The 18,942-nt window shown below is 56.0% G+C and overlaps 1 protein-coding gene across 1 annotated transcript; it reads left to right on the forward strand.

Moving 5' to 3' along the window:
- Positions 1 to 16,556: 16,556 nt before the first annotated feature.
- On the forward strand, positions 16,557 to 18,275 carry LOC117804418. The gene is made up of 2 exons (XM_034671643.1): positions 16,557 to 17,333; positions 17,838 to 18,275. Exons 1-2 carry the CDS (start codon positions 16,923 to 16,925, stop codon positions 18,105 to 18,107), a joined length of 681 nt encoding a protein of 226 aa, XP_034527534.1. The 5' UTR covers positions 16,557 to 16,922; the 3' UTR covers positions 18,108 to 18,275.
- The last annotated feature ends 667 nt before the right edge of the window (positions 18,276 to 18,942 follow it).

Genomic DNA, 18,942 nt, shown 5'->3' on the forward strand with positions numbered 1-18,942 from the left:
GGAGGGATGAGCGGAGCACACCGTTCAGATGGGGTCGGCAAGAGTCCTGTGGGTGACATCTGAGGAACGTCCCAGCGGGACAGAGGAGCCTAGGACAGAGCCTAGGATGGACACATCCAGGCAAAGGACAGGGTGAGGGCAAAGCCCCAAGGAGGGGCCCGCAGTGCCCTGAGAACCAGCAAGAAGGGCTGCGGTGGGAAAGGAGGGTGGCATCTACCCTGAGCTCGGGGAGGCTGATCGACTTCCATCCTGACGGTCTCGCCGTGGGATGAACTTGGGGGAAGTCAGGCAGTGCACACAGGAGCCGCCGACGACAGAGAGGATGTAAGGCGGTGACAGAAGAGGGGCCAAAGATGAGGACAGGCACAGGAGGGAGAGTGCAGCCGGGTTCGGCGGGGAGCCAGCTCTGGGCGTGCTCAGTTCCAGCTGTGCGTGCATGCGTGCGTTTGCGTGTGCGTGTAGATGCCCGGCCCGCAGAGCGGACATGCAGCCAGGGTTCGGGGCGGGACATGGAAACGGGCAGTCAGCAGTGCTGGTACGGGGAAAGCTGATCTGGGGGGTCATGCAGGACTCGGCCTAGGCTACGCCACCCACCGCGGAGATCTGAGCCCTGGGAAATGAGTCAGAGTGGCTCCTGCCGCTGGATCTGGCCACTCGGGGTCAGTGGGGACGGAGGAAGCGCAGGCAGAAGGGACCCCAGGCAGAGTGGGAGGAGGGATGGAGGGCTGTGAGAGCAGAGGATGCCGGAGGCCCTGCCCTCCAGCCAAAGTCCAAGGGGACACGAGCCCAGACAAGGGATGGCCTTCCCCACCCCTGGCCTGGCCTCTCACTCCTTGTCCCAAACACCTGCTCACCGCCCAACACTGGTGGGTGTCACCCACCAGGTACTTCCAGTGAGGGCTTGAGAGACCAAGCCCTCATCACTGCCACTTAGGCACGCCCTGCCCAAGCCCCCCTTGTAGCCCATCCCACACGGCTCGGGGTGACACAGCTGTCCACCCCACCCCACCCCACCCCCCGGACACCTTGCCATCCATCCACTGCCTCAGTCCTTGGCCAGACCCTTCTTTCCATCCGGCTGCCCTTCCCTGCCCTGCCTTCTCCCCAAGGCCTAACCAGCTATCACACAGCAGCTGCCCTGGTGGCCCCAATGGCCCCCGCCCCTTGGTACTCACACCCTTGTGCAGTCCCCTCACATTGAGGCCAGGGCAGGCCTGGGACCTGCGCCCACCCGAAGGATGCGGTGGACATAACAGCGCACCGCTCAGGGCCCGAGACGGGAGAGGCCCAGCTGCTTCACTCTGGAGCACCCTGAGAGGCCGGCACAAGTGTGGCCACCCTGCTGGGAGACTCAAGGAGAAGCCGTGTGGCAGGGTGGGCCCTGAGACCTCAGAGAAGAGGACCCAGGTGACAGCAAGACCCGGCCCCGGGGCCCTGGTTGAGCCATTCCAGGCTGACCGCCAGCCCACGAACTGCAGTCACTGCAGGACATTGCCCAGCCCAGCCCGGGGAGCAGAAACTACCAGGTGGCTACCGCCTTACGGTGTTAAGTGTGGGCAAAAATAACCCGCCCATGTCTTCAGCTCTCAGGCTCACCGGGCCTCTTCTGCTGGGCTGGGGTGCACCCCTGTCCTCGCCGCTGACAGGTGACCTGCTGCTCTGCGCGCCCCCAACCTGGCTGGGATTCCCTCCCCAACATTCAGCTCTGCAACTCAGGGAACCAAAAGGGCCTGTCACGGCGGAGGTGCTGGGGTTCTGTGTATGCAGAGATGGCAGCCGAAGATCCGCTAGAGGAAAATGCATCCTGCGTGATGCCTTTTAGCCCTTTTGTCGCAGCTCAGGGATTCGGTAACACTATTTGGAACGTAACTCTTCACAGACGTTTTTAACACGTGTCTCATGTTACTTTACTTGCTCCTCAAACTGGGGTGGGGCGAGAGTCCTGAACGGGATCCCCAGACTATGGACGCTGGTTGGAAAGCCCCGAAAGGAACACCACGGTCTTACCTGGGCAGAGGGCGCTCCCCAGGGCAAACGCCGTGTCTGAAGTGCGTTCTCCCAGCAACGAGCTGATGACATCCATGTCGTGCAGGGCACGCCGGACAAAATTCCGCAGGGACACACAGGCGAGCCAATGCTGGCGGCCGACCTGGAGGGCTGTTACTGGAGCGTCACCACACGGTCCTCTGGTCAGAAGGGAAGCGAGGTGCACGTCCACAATGGGGGTCCTGACCTGACTTCTTCAGGAGACCCTGGGAAGCTGCCAGGTATAGACAGTTGACGGCAGAGCCCATGGACCCTCCCCGGGGCCCGCCCTGGCAGCTCTGCTCCCGTGAGAACCGGAGAGCCGGCTCAAAGCACCTGGAGGGATCAGACCCTGGGCCTCTCCTGCCCCCCATGCCCTGCACTGGAGAAGCACATCTGGTTGGCCCAGCCCCCAGGGCCACATTCCGCACCAGAGTCTCTTCCGGACCACACCCCTCCACGCCCTAATGAAGTGGGTGAACCCCGACGGCAGCTTGCCAGGAGCGAGCTGCACCTGTCCCCGCTGTCACCGGGATGCTAACACCTAAGGCGCCGTGCGAGTTTCATAATTAAGTATCCGGCTGTTCACCTGCTCGGGAGCCATCCCTCTTCCCAGAGCCAACGCCCAGGAGTGCAAAGGCCATTCTATTTTATCCCCCAGTAAACACCCCTCGCCCAGCATGCTTCCTGGCAACCAGGAGAAGTTTAAGAAACCGGTCAATACACAATAATGGGACCCACACTCCCGCATCTCCGAGAAAACAAAAGCGGTTCTGAGAGGCTGGGTCCAAAGTCACAAAGCAAGTCACAAAGCTGGTAAGTGGCAGAACCCGGCTGGACTGAGCCTGAAGCCTGCACTGCGCTCCCCCCGGGGACCCCCAAGAGTGGGTCTCTTTACGACAAATAATATTCAAACAGAAAAAGCCAGTTACTCTCCCTCCTGGAAATGAGAATCTCATTTTGGGGTTACAGGTTAGCTTTTTTTATAAAAAAGCACCCTGCGTATTGTACGTAATTGTACCTGAAACCTTAAAAATCAGTCACCAGGAGGCTCCTCGCGTAACACCCACAGACCACGGGCTGCCAGGGCCGGCGTCCCCAGAGCAGGGCTCAGCGGCTCGCCCGTCCGGACCAGGAGGTCTCTCGCACAACACCCCCTTCCCTGAAAACTGCCAGCACACCAAGAAGTCCAGCACGGAGAGCAGATCAGACTGAAAACGCCAATCCTGTTTTTCTCTACGACCACAGACCACCCTCAGGCCTGGCAGCTGTCGCCCAGAGCCTTATTCCTGGTGACAAAAGGGGTCAGGCGCACCACTTTAACGGCACGGCACAAGGCAGGGAAAAAATAGACCTACCTCCGAATCTGTAAATGTCGACGGGATTTCTATCAGTATTTCGCAGACTTGCATAAGATGCAAACATCTTCTGAAGGAAAAAATTCCATGCATTTCCAGCATTGACTTATTCTGAATAAAACCTACATAACATATTAATTCCTCATATAACTATTAAACCACATCTAACTTGTAAACTAAACCCAAAATCACAATACCCGGTAAATGCAGATAAATATGCATTTGACGAGCAGACACACTGTTGTAACGAGCATTCCTGCAGAGAGTACCAGTCTCCCAGCAGCTGTGGGTTTCCCACAGGACGCGTTCCTAGGGCAGCACATTCCCAGGGCAGCTCTGACCTCTCCCCCGACCTTCTCCGTTCCCACTGCCGCAGACGCTCCCCTCACCGCACGGCATCAGGCCGATCAGAGTCTATGTCTCGATGCTGGACACCACAGTCTGGTTACTGGAATTACACAATACTGGCCGCAGAGTGCTCACCCAGGGGTCAGGAGCAGCGATAAGACCACCATTTGTGACGGAGCACGGGCCCTGAACAGGGTGCTGCAAACCCAGCAGGAGCTCCCATTTCTGTACCATGGCAGGGTCACACAGCTCCAAGTGGCCGAGCCAGGGCAGGACCCCAGGAGAGTGGCTTGAGTCTATGTGGCCCCTACAAATGACCACATATGGTCTTGGATCACCAAAACGTAAATGCTGAGTTATGAAATGTTTGCAGAAAACTCTCAGATCTCAAAGGAGACCCCAGCTTGGGAAACACAGTGGCCCCTTTTGTAAGGAAGCCTTCCTGTCCCAGAATGGCCAAGAGATCAGTCCTTAGGTGAGGCGGCGCTCTGAGAGAAGCACTGTCCGTGTTCTTCAGAAACAGTCCCGGGAGCAATTCCAGAACTTCTTTCCCATAAGTAATGGTCAGCCCACAGTTTCTGAATAGGAAGGTTATGACTTAAGAGCCTAAGGCCCTCTTACGGAACACTGAAAAAGCCGGCTTCAGATGGAAGTTATGGTGACCTCGCTTCCCCCATCGGAGGCAAGCGCAGGCAAACCAGGGTTATAGGTCTGTGTTGGCTCACCCTAGGGAGCTCAAAATGGCTTTTTATATGTTTAGAAATCTGTGCCCGTTCTGTCATTTCCAGGAAACTGAAGGGGTGGGGGGTGGGGAACATGCCCAGCTGACTCAGTGAGGCAAACATTACCCTGAAACCAAAACCCCATAAAGACACTATAAAAAAAGCTATAGACAAACATCTCTCATCAACACAGACAGAAACATTCTTAACAGGAATTTAGCAAATGGAACTCAACAATATATAAAAAAGGAAACACAGGGGCGCCTGGGTGGCACAGCGGTTAAGCGTCTGCCTTCGGCTCAGGGCGTGATCCCGGCGTTGTGGGATAGCCCCACATCGGGCTCCTCCACTGTGAGCCTGCTTCTTCCTCTCCCACTCCCCCTGCTTGTGTTCCCTCTCTCGCTGGCTGTCTCTATCTCTGTCAAATAAATAAATAAAATCTTTAAAAAAAAAAAAAAAGGAAACACAGCACAATCATGTGGGCTTCTCCCAGGAATGCAAGGCTGGTTGGATATCAGAAGACCAATCATCCATCATCTCAATGGATGCAGAAAATACATTTGATAAAATTCAACATCCACTCATCATAAAAACTCTGAGTGACGTAGGAGCAGAAGGCAAATTTCCCAACCCGACAGAACTCACAGCTGGCACCACACTTGTGGTAAAAGACAAAGGCCCCCACCCTAACACTGGGCACAACATGAGGCTCTCCTCATTCCCGCTCCACGTCATAGGACAGGTCCCTGCCAGTGCAAGTAGACAGGAAACAGAGAAGCATGCCAGCGACAGAGAATCAATAACAAAGCCAACGAGTGGAACACAGGAGTTTAGCGAGGTCATAGAATACGTTTTGTACGAGAATCAATAGTATTTATGTACACTAGCAAAGAAACAATGAAAACAGAAAATTTTAAAAGTGTTAACCTTAAAACTAAAACTGCCAGTTATTTTACCAGCAAAGGATGGGTTTTTGGGGAGCAGCAGAGAACTGCCATCTGGGACAAGCAGCTGGTGGGGGAACCACAGGCAGGTCTGGAGAACAGAGAGGTACACTTCACAGAGGAATGGGGAGCTGGGGGGGCTGTGGTAAGGAAAAGTGCACTGGAGCAAACTGGGAGCTCAGAGGGTAGGGGCTTCTCACTGTCTGCGCTGTGACAGTCTCTCACTGGCTGGGCTCTTGGGGAGGGGAGGAGACCCTCCTTCCTCGTGCTGGGGCAGTACGGTACCACCCACGTGCAAGGCGTGCTCCTGGGCAGGACCAGTAGGGCGTGAGTCTCCGTTTCAGTGAGGCTTCCCTTTAGGAACCTCCATAAAAGTAACAGTTACAACAGCACCAAACACATCTGACAAAACACGCACAAGATCTAGACACGGAAGACTACAGATCGGTAATGAAGGAAATCGAGGAAGACCGCAATCAACGCAGACGTGGGCTGTGACCCTACCCGAGGGTGTCGGTTCTCCCCAGGCCGATCTAGACTCAAAGCGATTCCCGTCACAATCCGGACGGGATGTTTGGACGCAGACGAGATTCTAAATGTGTGTGGTACGGCAAAGGATCTGGAATAACCAGAACAAGGTGTAACCAAGTCGGGGGACTCGCACTACCTTGCTTCACTTCGCCTGACCGGACCCCCCAGGAACCAAGACACGGTACTGCCGAAAGCTAGGGAGACCGATCAGAGCAATGGGGATGGATTTCTGACCGGGTCACCTCAACAGCATCCCAACATTTGCCCTCAAGGCAACCAGATGTCCTGACCCCAGACCACGGCCCTCGCACCCGACAGCCGCGGGGGCAACATCCTGCCTTCTGGCCTTCTCGGGCGAGGCAGAGGCGAGTGCTGAGGTCACCTCACCTGGAGCCCCAGCTCCCGACCTGCCAATGATTGGTCTCTATGTTAAGTCTCTCGCTGCTTAAAACACCCAGGTAGCTTATGCTTCCTGCACGAACCCCTGAAAGACACAAAGACCAAACATGACTAGGGGTCTGGAAGAGACCCCCACACACTCATGCTCACGGCAACATTACCCACAAGAGCCAAAAGGTGGAAGCAGCCCCAGTGTCCACGGGCACATCAAGGGGTAAACAAAACGTGGACTGCCCATACAATGGAGTGTGATTCAGCCTCAAGGAAAGGAATTCCAACACGTGATACGACATACATCCACCTTGAAGACAACATGCGATGCGAAAGGCGCTGTCACAAAAGGACGAATCCTGATATGAGGGACCCGCAGGAGGCAGACCCATACAGCCGCCAAGACAGGAAGGCCCCGGGGCTGGAGGGGGATGGGGCCGGGCTTCAGTGGGGGTGGGAGGAGGGACGGAGTGTCAGGATGACGGAAAGGTTCTGGAGACAGATGGTGGTGATAGCTGCATAACAATGCAAATGTGTTTAAATGTGTTTACACGTCCTTGAACTGTGTGCTTGAAAATGGTTAGGATGATACATTTTATGTTACGTGTATTTGAGCACAATTAGAATACAACGTTACACACAAAAATGATGGGAGGGATGCTAAACTGTAAGGGTATACTAAATTATGTACAAGTGGAATGGCCAGGTAAATTATCTCATTTCCTTGTTTTTTTCCCCAAATGTACTGAAGAACAGAACCTCTCCCTTCCCCAGTACCATGCCCTCCGGAAACCATACACATGACCAGGAAGGCAGACAGAATGAGCTCTGGCCCCACCTGCTTCCAGTTTTAGATGATGACTGCAGAGACCCTGGAGGAATTTAATGGAATGTTAGGAGGGTGTTTCAGTTTGAGAGCTGGAAAGTTCCAGAATCCATGCTGTCAACACCTCCGTACATCTCAGGTACAAGAGAATGACTGAAGAAGGAACAGGGCTTGACACAGTGAACTACAGAAACATGGCCAGTGAGCACGACTGGCTGCCAGATTTAACTGACCGAGGGCCTCTCAGGAAGTGTGCAGAGTATCGCAGACTGCCGCGTAACGGACACCAGTAATACTGTCAGGGTATCGACCTGCTGAGCTCCTTCGCAGCTGACAGCAGTTATCTTGGGTCTGCACTGCGAGGGGGCCCGAGGGGGTCTTGGGGACAGGAAGCGTTCTGGAGGCAGGCCACAGAGGTTGTTATTTGCAAACCTGTAGAGCTCGGGCACTTCTCCGTGTCGGGTCATGTACGAATGTGTTTATTCTATGAACGTTATGCTTCAATTAAAAGGGTGCAAACTCTCCTAAGTCCAGAAGGGAGATACCAGGAAGATATAATCACATATAATCTAAAACTACAATCTGCCAGCTTTCCAACAACATGCAAATTTTAAACATTCACGAACGTGCTTAGGTGACAAAAAGGAGGCAATTACTGGACACCATTTAGCTGAACATTTTCAGACCGGTCTATGTGCATTAAGTCAGGATTAAACCTTAACGTGTTAATTAGGAAATTTCACAGAGTAATCACGGCTTCGGGAGAGAGCGTCCGGGTGGACAGGAGCCGTCAGTGTGACGGCAAACCTGGCAGCCAGCTCCCTGACAGTACACACGCGGAGGGGACCAGCCCTGCTCCCCTGTGGCTGGCTGGGTTGCACCTGACACCACCAGCTGGGCTGCTGCCATCATGCCAGATGCCACTGGCAGTGAGTCCAGAATGCTGCCGGCTCCCAGTGTTATGCTCAGCTGCTGGACGCTGCTACCTGGAAAGCGCTCAGGTCCTGCTCAGCTGTGCGACATAGGGAGCTGGGACTGAGGAACTCAGCAGGTCTCAGAGGCTCTAAGTTCAGAACACCCCAAATCCAACTATGCTGCCACTCTCGTCCAGGCCCCAACTGCTGCGATGCCCGCCCCCCACCCTGGTCTCCCTGCCTCCCTCTGCCCCTGGCCCCGCTAGGGTGGGGGTCTTCCAAAGCAGTGCAAGGACCCGCTGGGGCAATGCTTGCAAAACTCCAGCCTTTCAGGCACGGCCCCTCCGAGGGGCTCCCCCAAGGCACCCTGAACACAACCCAAAGTGTCTAGGCCCACCACTCTGCTTTTGTTTCTTCCCCTCACCACGAGCTCACTGCAGTCCTGCCAGCTCGGCTGCGTCGCTATACCCTGAACAAGCCCCACTGGGCCTCCCTGGAGCCTTAAGAGGGGCTTGGCTTCCTCTGTCCGGAGCGCACCTCCTCCAGATACTGCAGGGCCGGCTCTTCCATTCAGGTCCCTGCCCACATGACCCCTCTGAGAAGCCTCTCCACCCTCCCGCCCCCTCTGCAGCTGGACTTCTCTTCGTGGAACCCAGTCCGCCGGATCCACCAAATCCAGCAGCACAGGACCAGGGCTTTGCAGCACCGGGGGCCGAGAGTCTTCAGCCGCCCACGGCAGGTGGTAAGTGAACGTCCCTAGACCGAAATCTACCGCTGCTCACTGACGACGGTATCCGCATCCTGGTCGGCCACGCAATGGTCTCCGCCGGCTCGCTCTGCGTCACCAACCCGTCTGCTTCACGACGTAAAGCAAGCGGCACGTGCCGGCCTCCCCCGCACGCTCCCCAGCCCAGGAGAGCCCGGGGCCGGCGGCTCTGGCGACACGGCCGGACGACGAGGCGTCAGAGGCATCTGAGGGCAGCGTTTGGTCGGCCTGCTTAGAAGGGACCGACGGCCGTTTCATTCGGAGAGCAGGGAACATGGCCGGGTGGCGAGCAGAGGCAGACGCGGCGCTGGGGGGAGAGGAGTTGATGGCGCTGGGGAGGCGGGAGCAGACACGCGAGGCCAGCGGCAGGACAGGGTCCCCAGGGAGGACAGGGTCCCCAGGCCGGGGGTGCCGGGAAGGCTCCAGGGAATGAGCGGAGGCTGAGGGCCAGGAGGGCAGCGAACCAAAGCGCCTCCGCCCGCGGTTTAAAACCCCCGCTACACCGCACCGACCCGGAACCGGAAGTGCGGGGGCATAAGGCGCCAGGTCCTGCGTGGGGGCGTGGTTCTGGGCGAGGGGCGGGACCGAAGCCGCTCTTGGGGGCGTGGCTCTGCATGAGGGGCGGGGTCTAGGCGGGGCCTGGGGTGTGGTCGGAGTGGGGCGGGGTCGGAGCCCTTTTCCCGGAAGGGCGTGGTTCTGGGTTCGAGGCGGGGCCTGGGCGGGGCCTGGGCGGGGCGTGGAATGACGGCCAGTCTCCAGGTTCCCTCCGCCCTCACCTTTGGGCTGTTGGCTCAGCGTCTGTTTCCTCGCGGAGCCTCTCCCCCTACAGGGTTTCCCTGACCGGCGAGAGGGCTTTCTCACGTATTAATGTCTATCGTTGCAAAAATTGGCTTTGCAATTAAAATTTCAAAAAAGTAACAAAAAATCAGGGCTGTCTGGATGGCTCAGTCGGTGAAGCTTCTGCGTTCAGCTGGGGTCATGATCCCAGGGGTCCTGGAATCGAGCCCCACATCGGGCTCGCTGCTCAGAGGCGAGTCTGCTTCTCCCTCTCCCTCTGCTGCTCTCTCACTCTCTCTGTCAAATAAATAAATAAATATTTTTTTTAAAGTAACAAAAATCATAGGCTTTGGGGGCAATCTGAGTTTCGCTAGGATTTTATGAACGAGGGCCCTGAAACCGCCAGGGAGCAAGACAGGGGCACCTGCGCGCCAGGGGTGCAGGCGAGCCTCGGCAGGTGTAGTGCCCTGTGTCATCCGAGCTGAGCAGGGCGCCCCGGGAAATGTGACTAGGCAGGAGGTCCCGCCAGCCTCCATTCTCTCCAAGACACATTTTCTGGTGCTACCCTGCCTTTATTTAACCCAACTCTAAACATACCTCCGTATGAGGAGAAAATTGAGTCCTTTTCTATCGAGGTGACAAGACCAGAAAGTTGATTGGTTTGTGTGATGGAGTGAAATGAAGTGACTGCCCCAGGATAAGTTTCCTATTTCATAGTGACTCCTCTATTGTTTGAAAACTTCACTTTGAACTTCCAATAACCAAATATAATAGGCTTTTTTATTTTAAAAAAATAAATTTTGGGGGCGCCTGGGTGGCACAGCGGTTGAGCGTCTGCCTTCGGCTCAGGGCGTGATCCCGGCGTTATGGGATCGAGCCCCACATCAGGCTCCTCCGCTGGGAGCCTGCTTATTCCTCTCCCACTTCTCCTGCTTGTGTTCCCTCTCTCGCTGGCTGTCTCTATCTCTGTCAAATAAATAAATAAAACCTTTAAAAAAATTAAAAAATAAAAATAAAAAAATAAATTTTAAAGACTAATTTATTTCAGAGAGTGACAGAGAGCACGAGCGGGGGAGGGGGTGGCAGAGGAAGAAGCAGACTCCCTGCTGAGCAGGGAGTCCTGCGTGGGGCTGGATCCCAGGACCCTGAGATCATGACCTGAGCCAAAGGCAGACGCTTAGCCGACTGAGCCGCCCAGGCACCCCGATAATAGGCTTGTTTTATAATTTCTTATTTAGCTGCAAAGGTAATCTGAAAGCATTTGGGGGTGGTGAATTTATTTTTTTTATATACAATTTTCTTGCAAGGGATCATATCATGAATTTCCTTCAGCCAGTAAGCAAAGAAGACCTTCCCACCTCCACTCCTGCCCCATTGAAAGCTTGTTTAATTGGGGTCTTGTTTCTGTGTCATTAAAGATGTCCTGAGATAAGCATTTGAGGGCTGGGAGATCATCAGCAGGGAGACAGGCTTCCCTCTCTTTTCTTGGTCTTCCTTGCCCAATGGTTTTATTCTGAAGGCCAGTTCCTGGTCTGGAAGATTGGACATTGCTTTAAAGATGGGAAAACGGAAGGTAAAAAGATCAGGGCTCGAACCTAAGCAAGCCCCTCTCCACTTAGAGACCTCTCTGGAAACCCAGTGCCTTCTCTTGCACAGCTGAGGAACGTTGTCTTAGCTGGGTTAATTCCTGCCAGGCACAAAACCCGGGTTCTTTAAAGAAAGAATCGCATACTGTAGCTGTCCAGTTGTCATCCGGTCTCGTTTCTGGATTTTGAACTCAGGATGCCTACTGGGTCACAGTTGAGTAACAGTATAGGTAAAGCCAAATGTCTCAGGATAAAGTGTTAGCTCTCCAGGGTCCGAGACTTCACTGCACTGTCCCCAGCATCCCAGACGAGGCTGACATTTCCACTGGCCTTAAATACTTACTGAATTGCAGTACGAAAAGAAGCTGGAATGCCCTCAGCGCTTACTGCATTTTCCTTCCAGGTCCTTTAAGCCAGAGATGGTGCTTCATTCAGCCACATGTTTTTCAAGCACCTATTATGTACCAGGCATGTTTTAGGTGCTCTGAGGCTGGGGAATCGGGTCTAGAGAGTCCCCTGTGCTTAATATTGCTGACTGAGGGGGGTTCTCCATTTTTTAAAATTTAAATTCCATTAATTAACATGTAGTGTATTAGTTTCAGAGGTAGAGTGCAGTGATTCATCAGTTGCGTGTAACACCCGGTGCTCATTCCATCACGTGCCCTCCTTAATGCCCATCACCCAGTGACCCCATCCTCCCACTCCAGGGGAGGCTCTTACGGGTCGAGCTGCGTCTCCCTAAAATTCACATGTTGAAGTTCTAACCCCCAGTACCTATGAATGTGACCTTCTTGGGGAGTAGGGTCATTGCAGGTGGAATTGGTTGAGTGAAGGTGAGGTTTACTGAAGGAGGGGGACCCCTCATCCAATATGACTCGTGTCCTTATACAAAGGGGACATTTGGACACAGGTGCTCGCACACAAAGAGGAAGCGGAGGTGGGGGTCACCGAAGACCACCAGCAAACCCCTAGCAGCTAGGGAAGACGCTGTGAACACATTCTCCCTCACACCCTTAGAAGAAAGCCGCTCTGCTGACATCTCATCTTGGACTTCGGGACGTGCGCAAGAACACCCGTGCGCCGCGTGAGCCCGGTCTACCGTGTTCTATCTGACACCCCCGGGAAACCAGTACAGTATAAGTCTCGCTCGGGGATTCTGGCTGAATCCCCAAAGCTCTTACACCCTCCATGGCCATTCCCCACCAGGAGGAGTCCAGGTCCCAAGAACCTGGCTTCTGCTGCTCTTTGAGCAGCCACGCACACTCCCGCCTCCCGATGATGAGCTGCTCTCTGCGAGCCAAGCTCTTCTTCCTGATTTTCCGGGGCTGGACTCCGCGGCATCAGCTCTGAGCCCTGACGTCGCCGCGAGAGCCCATGTTCTGCAGTGTGCCCACGGCGTCTGCCCTTCCCCCCACCTCAGCCTCCACGGATCTCTCTCTTTTGGAACCCTTACCGCGAGCCGAAATGCTTCCGTGGGTCCGCTCCACAGCCTTGGCGTTTCCTCCGCTGGAACATACGAAGAGCGGGGACGCGGCTACCATCTCTCCGTCAGTGCTCAGCGGAGGGTCAGGCTCACCGGAGGCGCTCAAACCACGCAGGGAGCCGTGCGATTGCCTCCAGCGGGGGCCGATGAGGACCTTCGAACGTGCACCGCCGGCATTCAGCCGTGGCAACCCTAAGAGGTCTTCTGGGCCCTTCCCGACCTCTTCTCACGCTGTCGCCTCTCCATCGGCGAGAGAAGGAGGAAAGACCAGAGGAGAAGAAAAGGACTCTTCCATACCTTTAAAAAGCTATTCCTCAAATAAAACGGTGGCAAAACAGGAGTAGCACACGACTGACCGTCTCAGGCACGCGCCTCAGTGGCCCCCAGGACCTTCGCATTGTTGTGCACTGTCTGTGTCCAACACGCTCTTCATCTTGCAAGACTGAAGCTCTGCCCGCTCAGAAGGAGCCCCGCATCCCCCTCCCAGACCCCGGCGCCCACCCGCACACCTTATGCTTCTGTCCCCGCATCGATGTGGGATCACACAGTGTTTGTCCTTCTGTGGCTGGCTTATTTCACTTAGCACGATGTCCTCAAGGTTCCTCCAAGCTTCAGAATGGCCTTCCTTTTCAGAGCTTAGTAATAGTCCAGTCAGTGGCCATACTCTCTTCTGTTTCTCCATTCACCCGTCTAGGGACAGTTGGGCTGCTTCTGGCTTCTGGCAATTGTCAGCAATGCTGCTGTGTCTACGGGTGTGCAGATATCTTCTCTACCTTTGTGATCTGCAACCAGAGCGATTACGATTCTACTTGGAACTCTGCAATATCACGGAGCCAGTTGTTCTGTTCATCTTCTCATACGATCTCTGGGTTGCAGGCCTCCTGAGAGAAGAGACCCAGCAGATGGGAGTTTTCACCGTCTGCCAGCTGGGGGTGCTGAGCCAGGCACACGGGAGGCACACAGGAGACACACGTGTTTGTCAGGGAAAGGAAGGATGAAAGGAAGCCTGCTCAGGGCTCGTATAGACTAGGAAAAATATAGCGGGTTAAGGACTTCGGTGGTGTTGCATACTTCATTGGTGGATTTTTGGTATGAATCTGTAAAAATGAAGAGGTTTGTCGCTGCATCATGTGAAAACGTCTCCATGTTTCCTCAGTAAACTTGAGGGTCATGTGTAGGATAAGTCGACTTAAGAGGCAGGCCGTGCAGCGTGTATGAATTACATTTTCGGAGGCCCCTCGGAGGGCCGGGCAGCCCTTCTCTCGGAAGCCGAACAGGTGCGAGAGCTGTGGATGGCTGCCAGGGGTCAAAGGTAGGCTTCGTGCAGCACCAGGGTCCCAGGTGCTGCCCCCAGGGTACTCAGTGCCAGGGTGGAGAGAAAGCCCGCAGAGGCAGGCAGCGAGGAGCTGCTCCGAGGCCTGGTGAATGGGAATCGCCATTTGACGAGCCCCCTGGGCAACTCCCGTGCATGGCACAGTTTGAGGAGCTGCCCTCGGTCCCTGTGAACTCTAGGTGCACTGAGCCTCCCGGAGCAGGGGAGGGTCCTCAGCTCCTGCAGGATTTCACCACCTCTGCCTCAAAGTTTGCACACCCCTGGCCGAAGCCCACCAGACTTTCAGCACTCAGCTTTGGCGTGCCTCCAAAGGAAGCTTTTCAGGGTCCTGCTCCCCCTGCTCCCCCCAAAGACTGCGGGATGCCCCTCTTAGGGGTATGCGTGGCCTCGAGGCCCATGGCCACCCGGACACTTTGCACACCCGCTAGGTCCCCGAGCCCAGCCCTGGGGCATGTCTGTCGGCCGTGGCGATCATCCGTGCAGCCCCCACCACTGCCCACATTCAGGGCCGGCATGTGGTGGGTGTACTAGCTTCCCGGGGGCGCGTAATAAAGCACACGGCCTGGGGCTTTACACAACAGGAATGAATGCTCTCACAATTGGGAGGCCAGAAGTTCAAAGTCTCGGTGTCAGCAGAGTCGTCCTGCCCCCTTGGAAACCTGCAGGGGAGGCCACTTCCTCGCCTGTCCCTATTGCTGCAGCAGTTCCTTGGCTAATGGGTGCCCTGCTCCAGTCCTCCACCCTCGCCAGACCTCTTCCCCCATGAGTGTCTGTGTCCACTTCCCCTTTTTATAAGGACACTACCCGGATGGAGCAGCACGCACCCTAATGACCTCTATAAAGACCCTATTTCCAAATAAGGCAACATGCTGAGGTCCTGGGGTTGGGACTTCAACATACCTTCTGGTGGTGGGGGGGTTATGATGGAACCCATCAGGGTGGGCCCGCTTTTCCCCACCCCTTTGTAATGCCGCACACCAGGTGGTCTGCTTTGCAGGTCAAATGTGAGCAGAAGTGAGGGCCTCACTTCCAGGCCAAAGCACTGCTAACCAGGGGCCCTCAGAGCTCCTTCCCCTGCGTCCGTGACCCAGGCCCAGATGCTGGTCACGGAGGAGGAGCCTCGTCAGCCTGGGTCCCTGACAAACTGCAGCTGGCCTGACTCTGTCCTTGACCAAAGCTTCATCAGGGCCCTCTGAGCCCTCGTCTCGCCAGGGCCTCCCTCCTGGCCTCCCCCGTCCATCCTTGCCAAGCCCAGTTTCAGCAAGAACCTTAGGCCAGTTTTCAGAGAGTCCCTGGACCCTTGACACGTGACCGAATTCCGCTTCTGCACCGCCGATGGCCAGGCCCTGCGTCCGAGTGCTCAGCCTGCCCTGAGGGAGAAACTCCCCACCCTTCTGTCCCCTCTGAGCAATTTCCACCCACGGCCCCTCTTGCCACTCCTGGGCTGAAGCCCCCTCGCCCGCCCCAGTCAGCATTGACTTTCAATCTCTCTCCCCTGTTGCAATCCTGGAATAAAGCTTTCCTTTCCATTCTAACCAGGGTCAGAGCAATTTTTCTTGAATTCAGCCAGTGGCAGCCCTGCAAGGAGAGGCCACGTGGTCGAGAAAAGCACCGGTCACAGCGCCACGCGGGCTGTCTGGCAGACTCCCTGGGGTTCTCGGGGCCTAGGGCAGCGCCTGGCACCTGGCAGGTCCTCAGTAAGTGATAGAGAATTCATGACAAACCAAAGGCCCCAAAGACAGGAAGAAAGGCAAGGGTAGAAGGCGTCCGTGGGATCCAGAGGGCTCACGACGCACATGGTGACAGCAGGGGTCAGTACGATTTGTTTTTATCAGTCATCCCCTTTGTTTGTTCCCAGTGCTCCCAGTCCCCCAGGACAGGCAGCGGGTGATGCCAAAGGTGGGATGAGGGTCGTAGCAATGATCAAGTCAACGACGCAGGGGCTTTACTGACTAGGTACCGCCTGGGCGTGAAGCTCTCCCTGCCTCCTAGTTAAATCCTCACAACAACGCTAGGAGATGGGTACCATTTGTATCCCTGTTACAGAGACGAGCACAGTGGTACAGAGAGGGGGAGGGACTGGCCAAGCACATGCAGATCCTAGTCTTTCAGAGCTGGGATCGGAGCTCACGCGGTCGGGCTGCAGCCACCTTCCGACCTCCCTGCCTCGGATCCGATCACAGTCAAATGCAGTTTCACATCGGAGACAGGACGGGCTTTGTGTGTGAATGTGTGCACACGGGGGATGTTCGTGTAGACGTGTGTGCACGCCCATGCATGTAAGGAAGACTGCAGGGGACCCACGTCTACACAGAGTACCAGGCACATTTCACCACGAGCTAGGGAATTCACAGATGTTTGGCGGGACTCAGTGGGTTGCACAGGTCCCGTTTTCAAGGCCTCTACAGTGTGGAGGTGCGGAGCGTTGCACTGTGAGTGGATGAACACAACGGTGCCCATGCCAGGGGTCTTCCAGGAACCCAGGGGGCCACCTCAATCCTCACTCAACCCGGGGTGCCTAGCACGCTCCTTGTTTCAGGCGGTGATAACCGAGCCCAGCTTTGGGACAAGAGGAAGTGCAGGCGAGGGCTGGGCTGGGCTGCTGGGCATGGGATGGGGTGGATGTAGAGGGCGTGAATATAAATTAAGAGTCTGTCACAAAAATTCAGGGAGAGACTATTGCAAGGTGACAAATTTGAGTGGTGACAGTTACATCAGGGATAGAGATGAAGAAGCAAGGTGGAGAAGTACTTAGAAGACAAAAGTCCCAAGATGTGGACGCCTGACCCCGAGGGGAGCCAGTGGTGCAGGTGTGGGCTGTGCACTGCCCCGGGGGGCGAGCCACCTCACATGGTCTAAAGGCTGAGTGCGACTGGAGACACAGTTCCTCCCACTGAGGTCAAATCACAGAAGATTAAGATGAATGACACGCTTTGTTGCTATGGAGACATCTGTGATGCCACACACGCTCCCAGGATCCCAAAGGATGTGGAGCTTCCGAAGCTGGTAGTGTCCAGGGCTGTGCCCGGCGGCAGGTCCACACTCGAGCCCCTGCCCCCCCCCGACACCTTGCTCCAGACAGAGGGGCCCACAGGGGCATCCGTCCAAGGCATCCTCTGGTCCTTCCACCCCGCCCCGAGGATGCTGCCAGTCGGCGGAGCCAGCACGCCGAGGAAGCACAGCGCGGTGCCCAACCTGATGGAGAAGGGCCTGATGATTCTTCAGTGTGTGGCCTGCCGGGACAACCTGGTCCCGGCGTGGAAACTCCGCCAGAGACAGCAGTCCCTCAGCAAGTCGGCTCAGGCCATTGGTTGCTTCTACAGGAAGAAGGTGCGGGGTACCGGGAGGGGGACGGCCGGGCAGCGGCACAGCGAACGTGGGGCTGGCCTGCTTCTCCCCCTTGACGGAACACCCAGAGCCTGGGCATCCGCCACGGCCTTCCAAATACACTTCGGTGACAGAGGAAGACGGACCCATTCTGGGAGTGCAAAGAATTTGCAGCCCTGAAGCCTGGGAGAGAAGATGGCTGTCCACCCTGAGCCTTCCTCTTGGCGGGGGTGGGGGGGCAGGGGGAGGCTCAAAAAGGAACGAAGTCAGGGGAAGAGAGGATGAGGAAAGAATAGCACAGTTGGGAGGCTCCTGAATCTGCCATGGGCTCAGGGAGACTGGAGAGCCACCTGTGGATCGCCAGGTGGACGCCGGTGATTTCTCCAGTGGGTGCACACGCCTGTCCTGAAGCCTGCGTTTCTCGGGGATGGGGGCAGATGGCTGCGGTCAGTGCATGCAGCTTTCAGGGGCTCCTCCCCCAGTGTCTTGCTGTCCCCACTTCACCAGGGTGAATACAAGGAAGACTTCAGCCTCAAGGACACCAGCTTCATGGCCGAACTTCAGGAGTTGAGAAAGGTGTTTCTCGAGCGCCCTGGCTGTCCTCAGTTCAGCACCAAGGCCACGTCCATGTCTCATTACGGTGAGAGCCACGAACGAGGGGGCCCCCACGTGGAAACCAACTCCCTCCCTGGAGGAGTGGGGCCACCTTCCCGGCACTCATCAGCCAGAGTGGTGGTCAGTGGTGGGAACTCACTGGCGTTCAGAAGCACCAGCTAAAGGATGCAGCAGGGCAGGCTGAGGGGCAGGGGGAAGGAAGAGCCTTCTTGTTTTTCTCTTGTCTAATTCGCCAGACTCAGTAGGGTTGGGGGCAGGGGAGAGGGAGAAGGTTCAAAATTCTGGAAGCTGCAGGAAAGAGGTCTGAGGCCAAAGATAGACACCAACTCTGGTAAGGAGCCCAACAATGATCTGGTGTGACCGCACACCGTCTGATCCAGGAGAACAGGAGGCTTTGGGAGAGCAGCCAGGTGCTCAGTGGTCACTGGGGGGGCGGTGGCCAGGCCGGGCAGTGCCCCAGACCTCCCAGTTCCTGGGCCTGTGCCAGTTCCACATCCCCATACATGGCATTGTCGTTAGGGACAGGGAAATGGAGGCTTAGTGCCTGTGGCTAGCCACGGGGGCCTTGTTCATGTCAGAAGCAGGAGCCCCCAGCCATGCAGGCTCTACGTTCCCCTTTCTCAGGGCTGGAACCTCAGAGACCAGCCAGTGCTCCAGGTCCATGAATTCTGGGCAGGGCTGGGATGGGCTGAGAGACCACACTGAGTCCTACATGCTGCCCACTGGGCACCCGCCATTGGCATGATTCATGACGTCTGAGCAGAAACGGGGTCTGCCCGGCAGGGTAGAGAGGCCTTTTGGAGACTTTGAGGCTGAGCCATTTTTATAAAAGGGGACATGGGGTCCTTCCAGGGGAGGGGACGCATCAATTTGCAGAGGTTAAGTTGCACTTGGTCTGCTCCGGGTGGGCACACCCATGGCGGGCAGGAGGACGGAACTGCGGTTTGATTTAGTCCCAGGGTTCAATCCCATACATCCACTGACAAAAGTCACCTTC

The sequence above is a fragment of the Ailuropoda melanoleuca genome, chromosome 11 (genome assembly GCF_002007445.2).
Source record: "Ailuropoda melanoleuca isolate Jingjing chromosome 11, ASM200744v2, whole genome shotgun sequence".
Classification (NCBI taxonomy): Eukaryota; Metazoa; Chordata; class Mammalia; order Carnivora; family Ursidae; genus Ailuropoda; species Ailuropoda melanoleuca.

Coding starts and splice junctions, on each gene's coding strand:
- LOC117804418 (XM_034671643.1), top strand. CDS start 16,923: ATGAATGACACGCTTTGTTGCTATGGAGACATCTGTGATGCCACACAC. Junction 17,334..17,837: donor GTTGCTTCTACAGGAAGAAG/GTGCGGGGTACC, acceptor CCACTTCACCAG/GGTGAATACAAGGAAGACTT.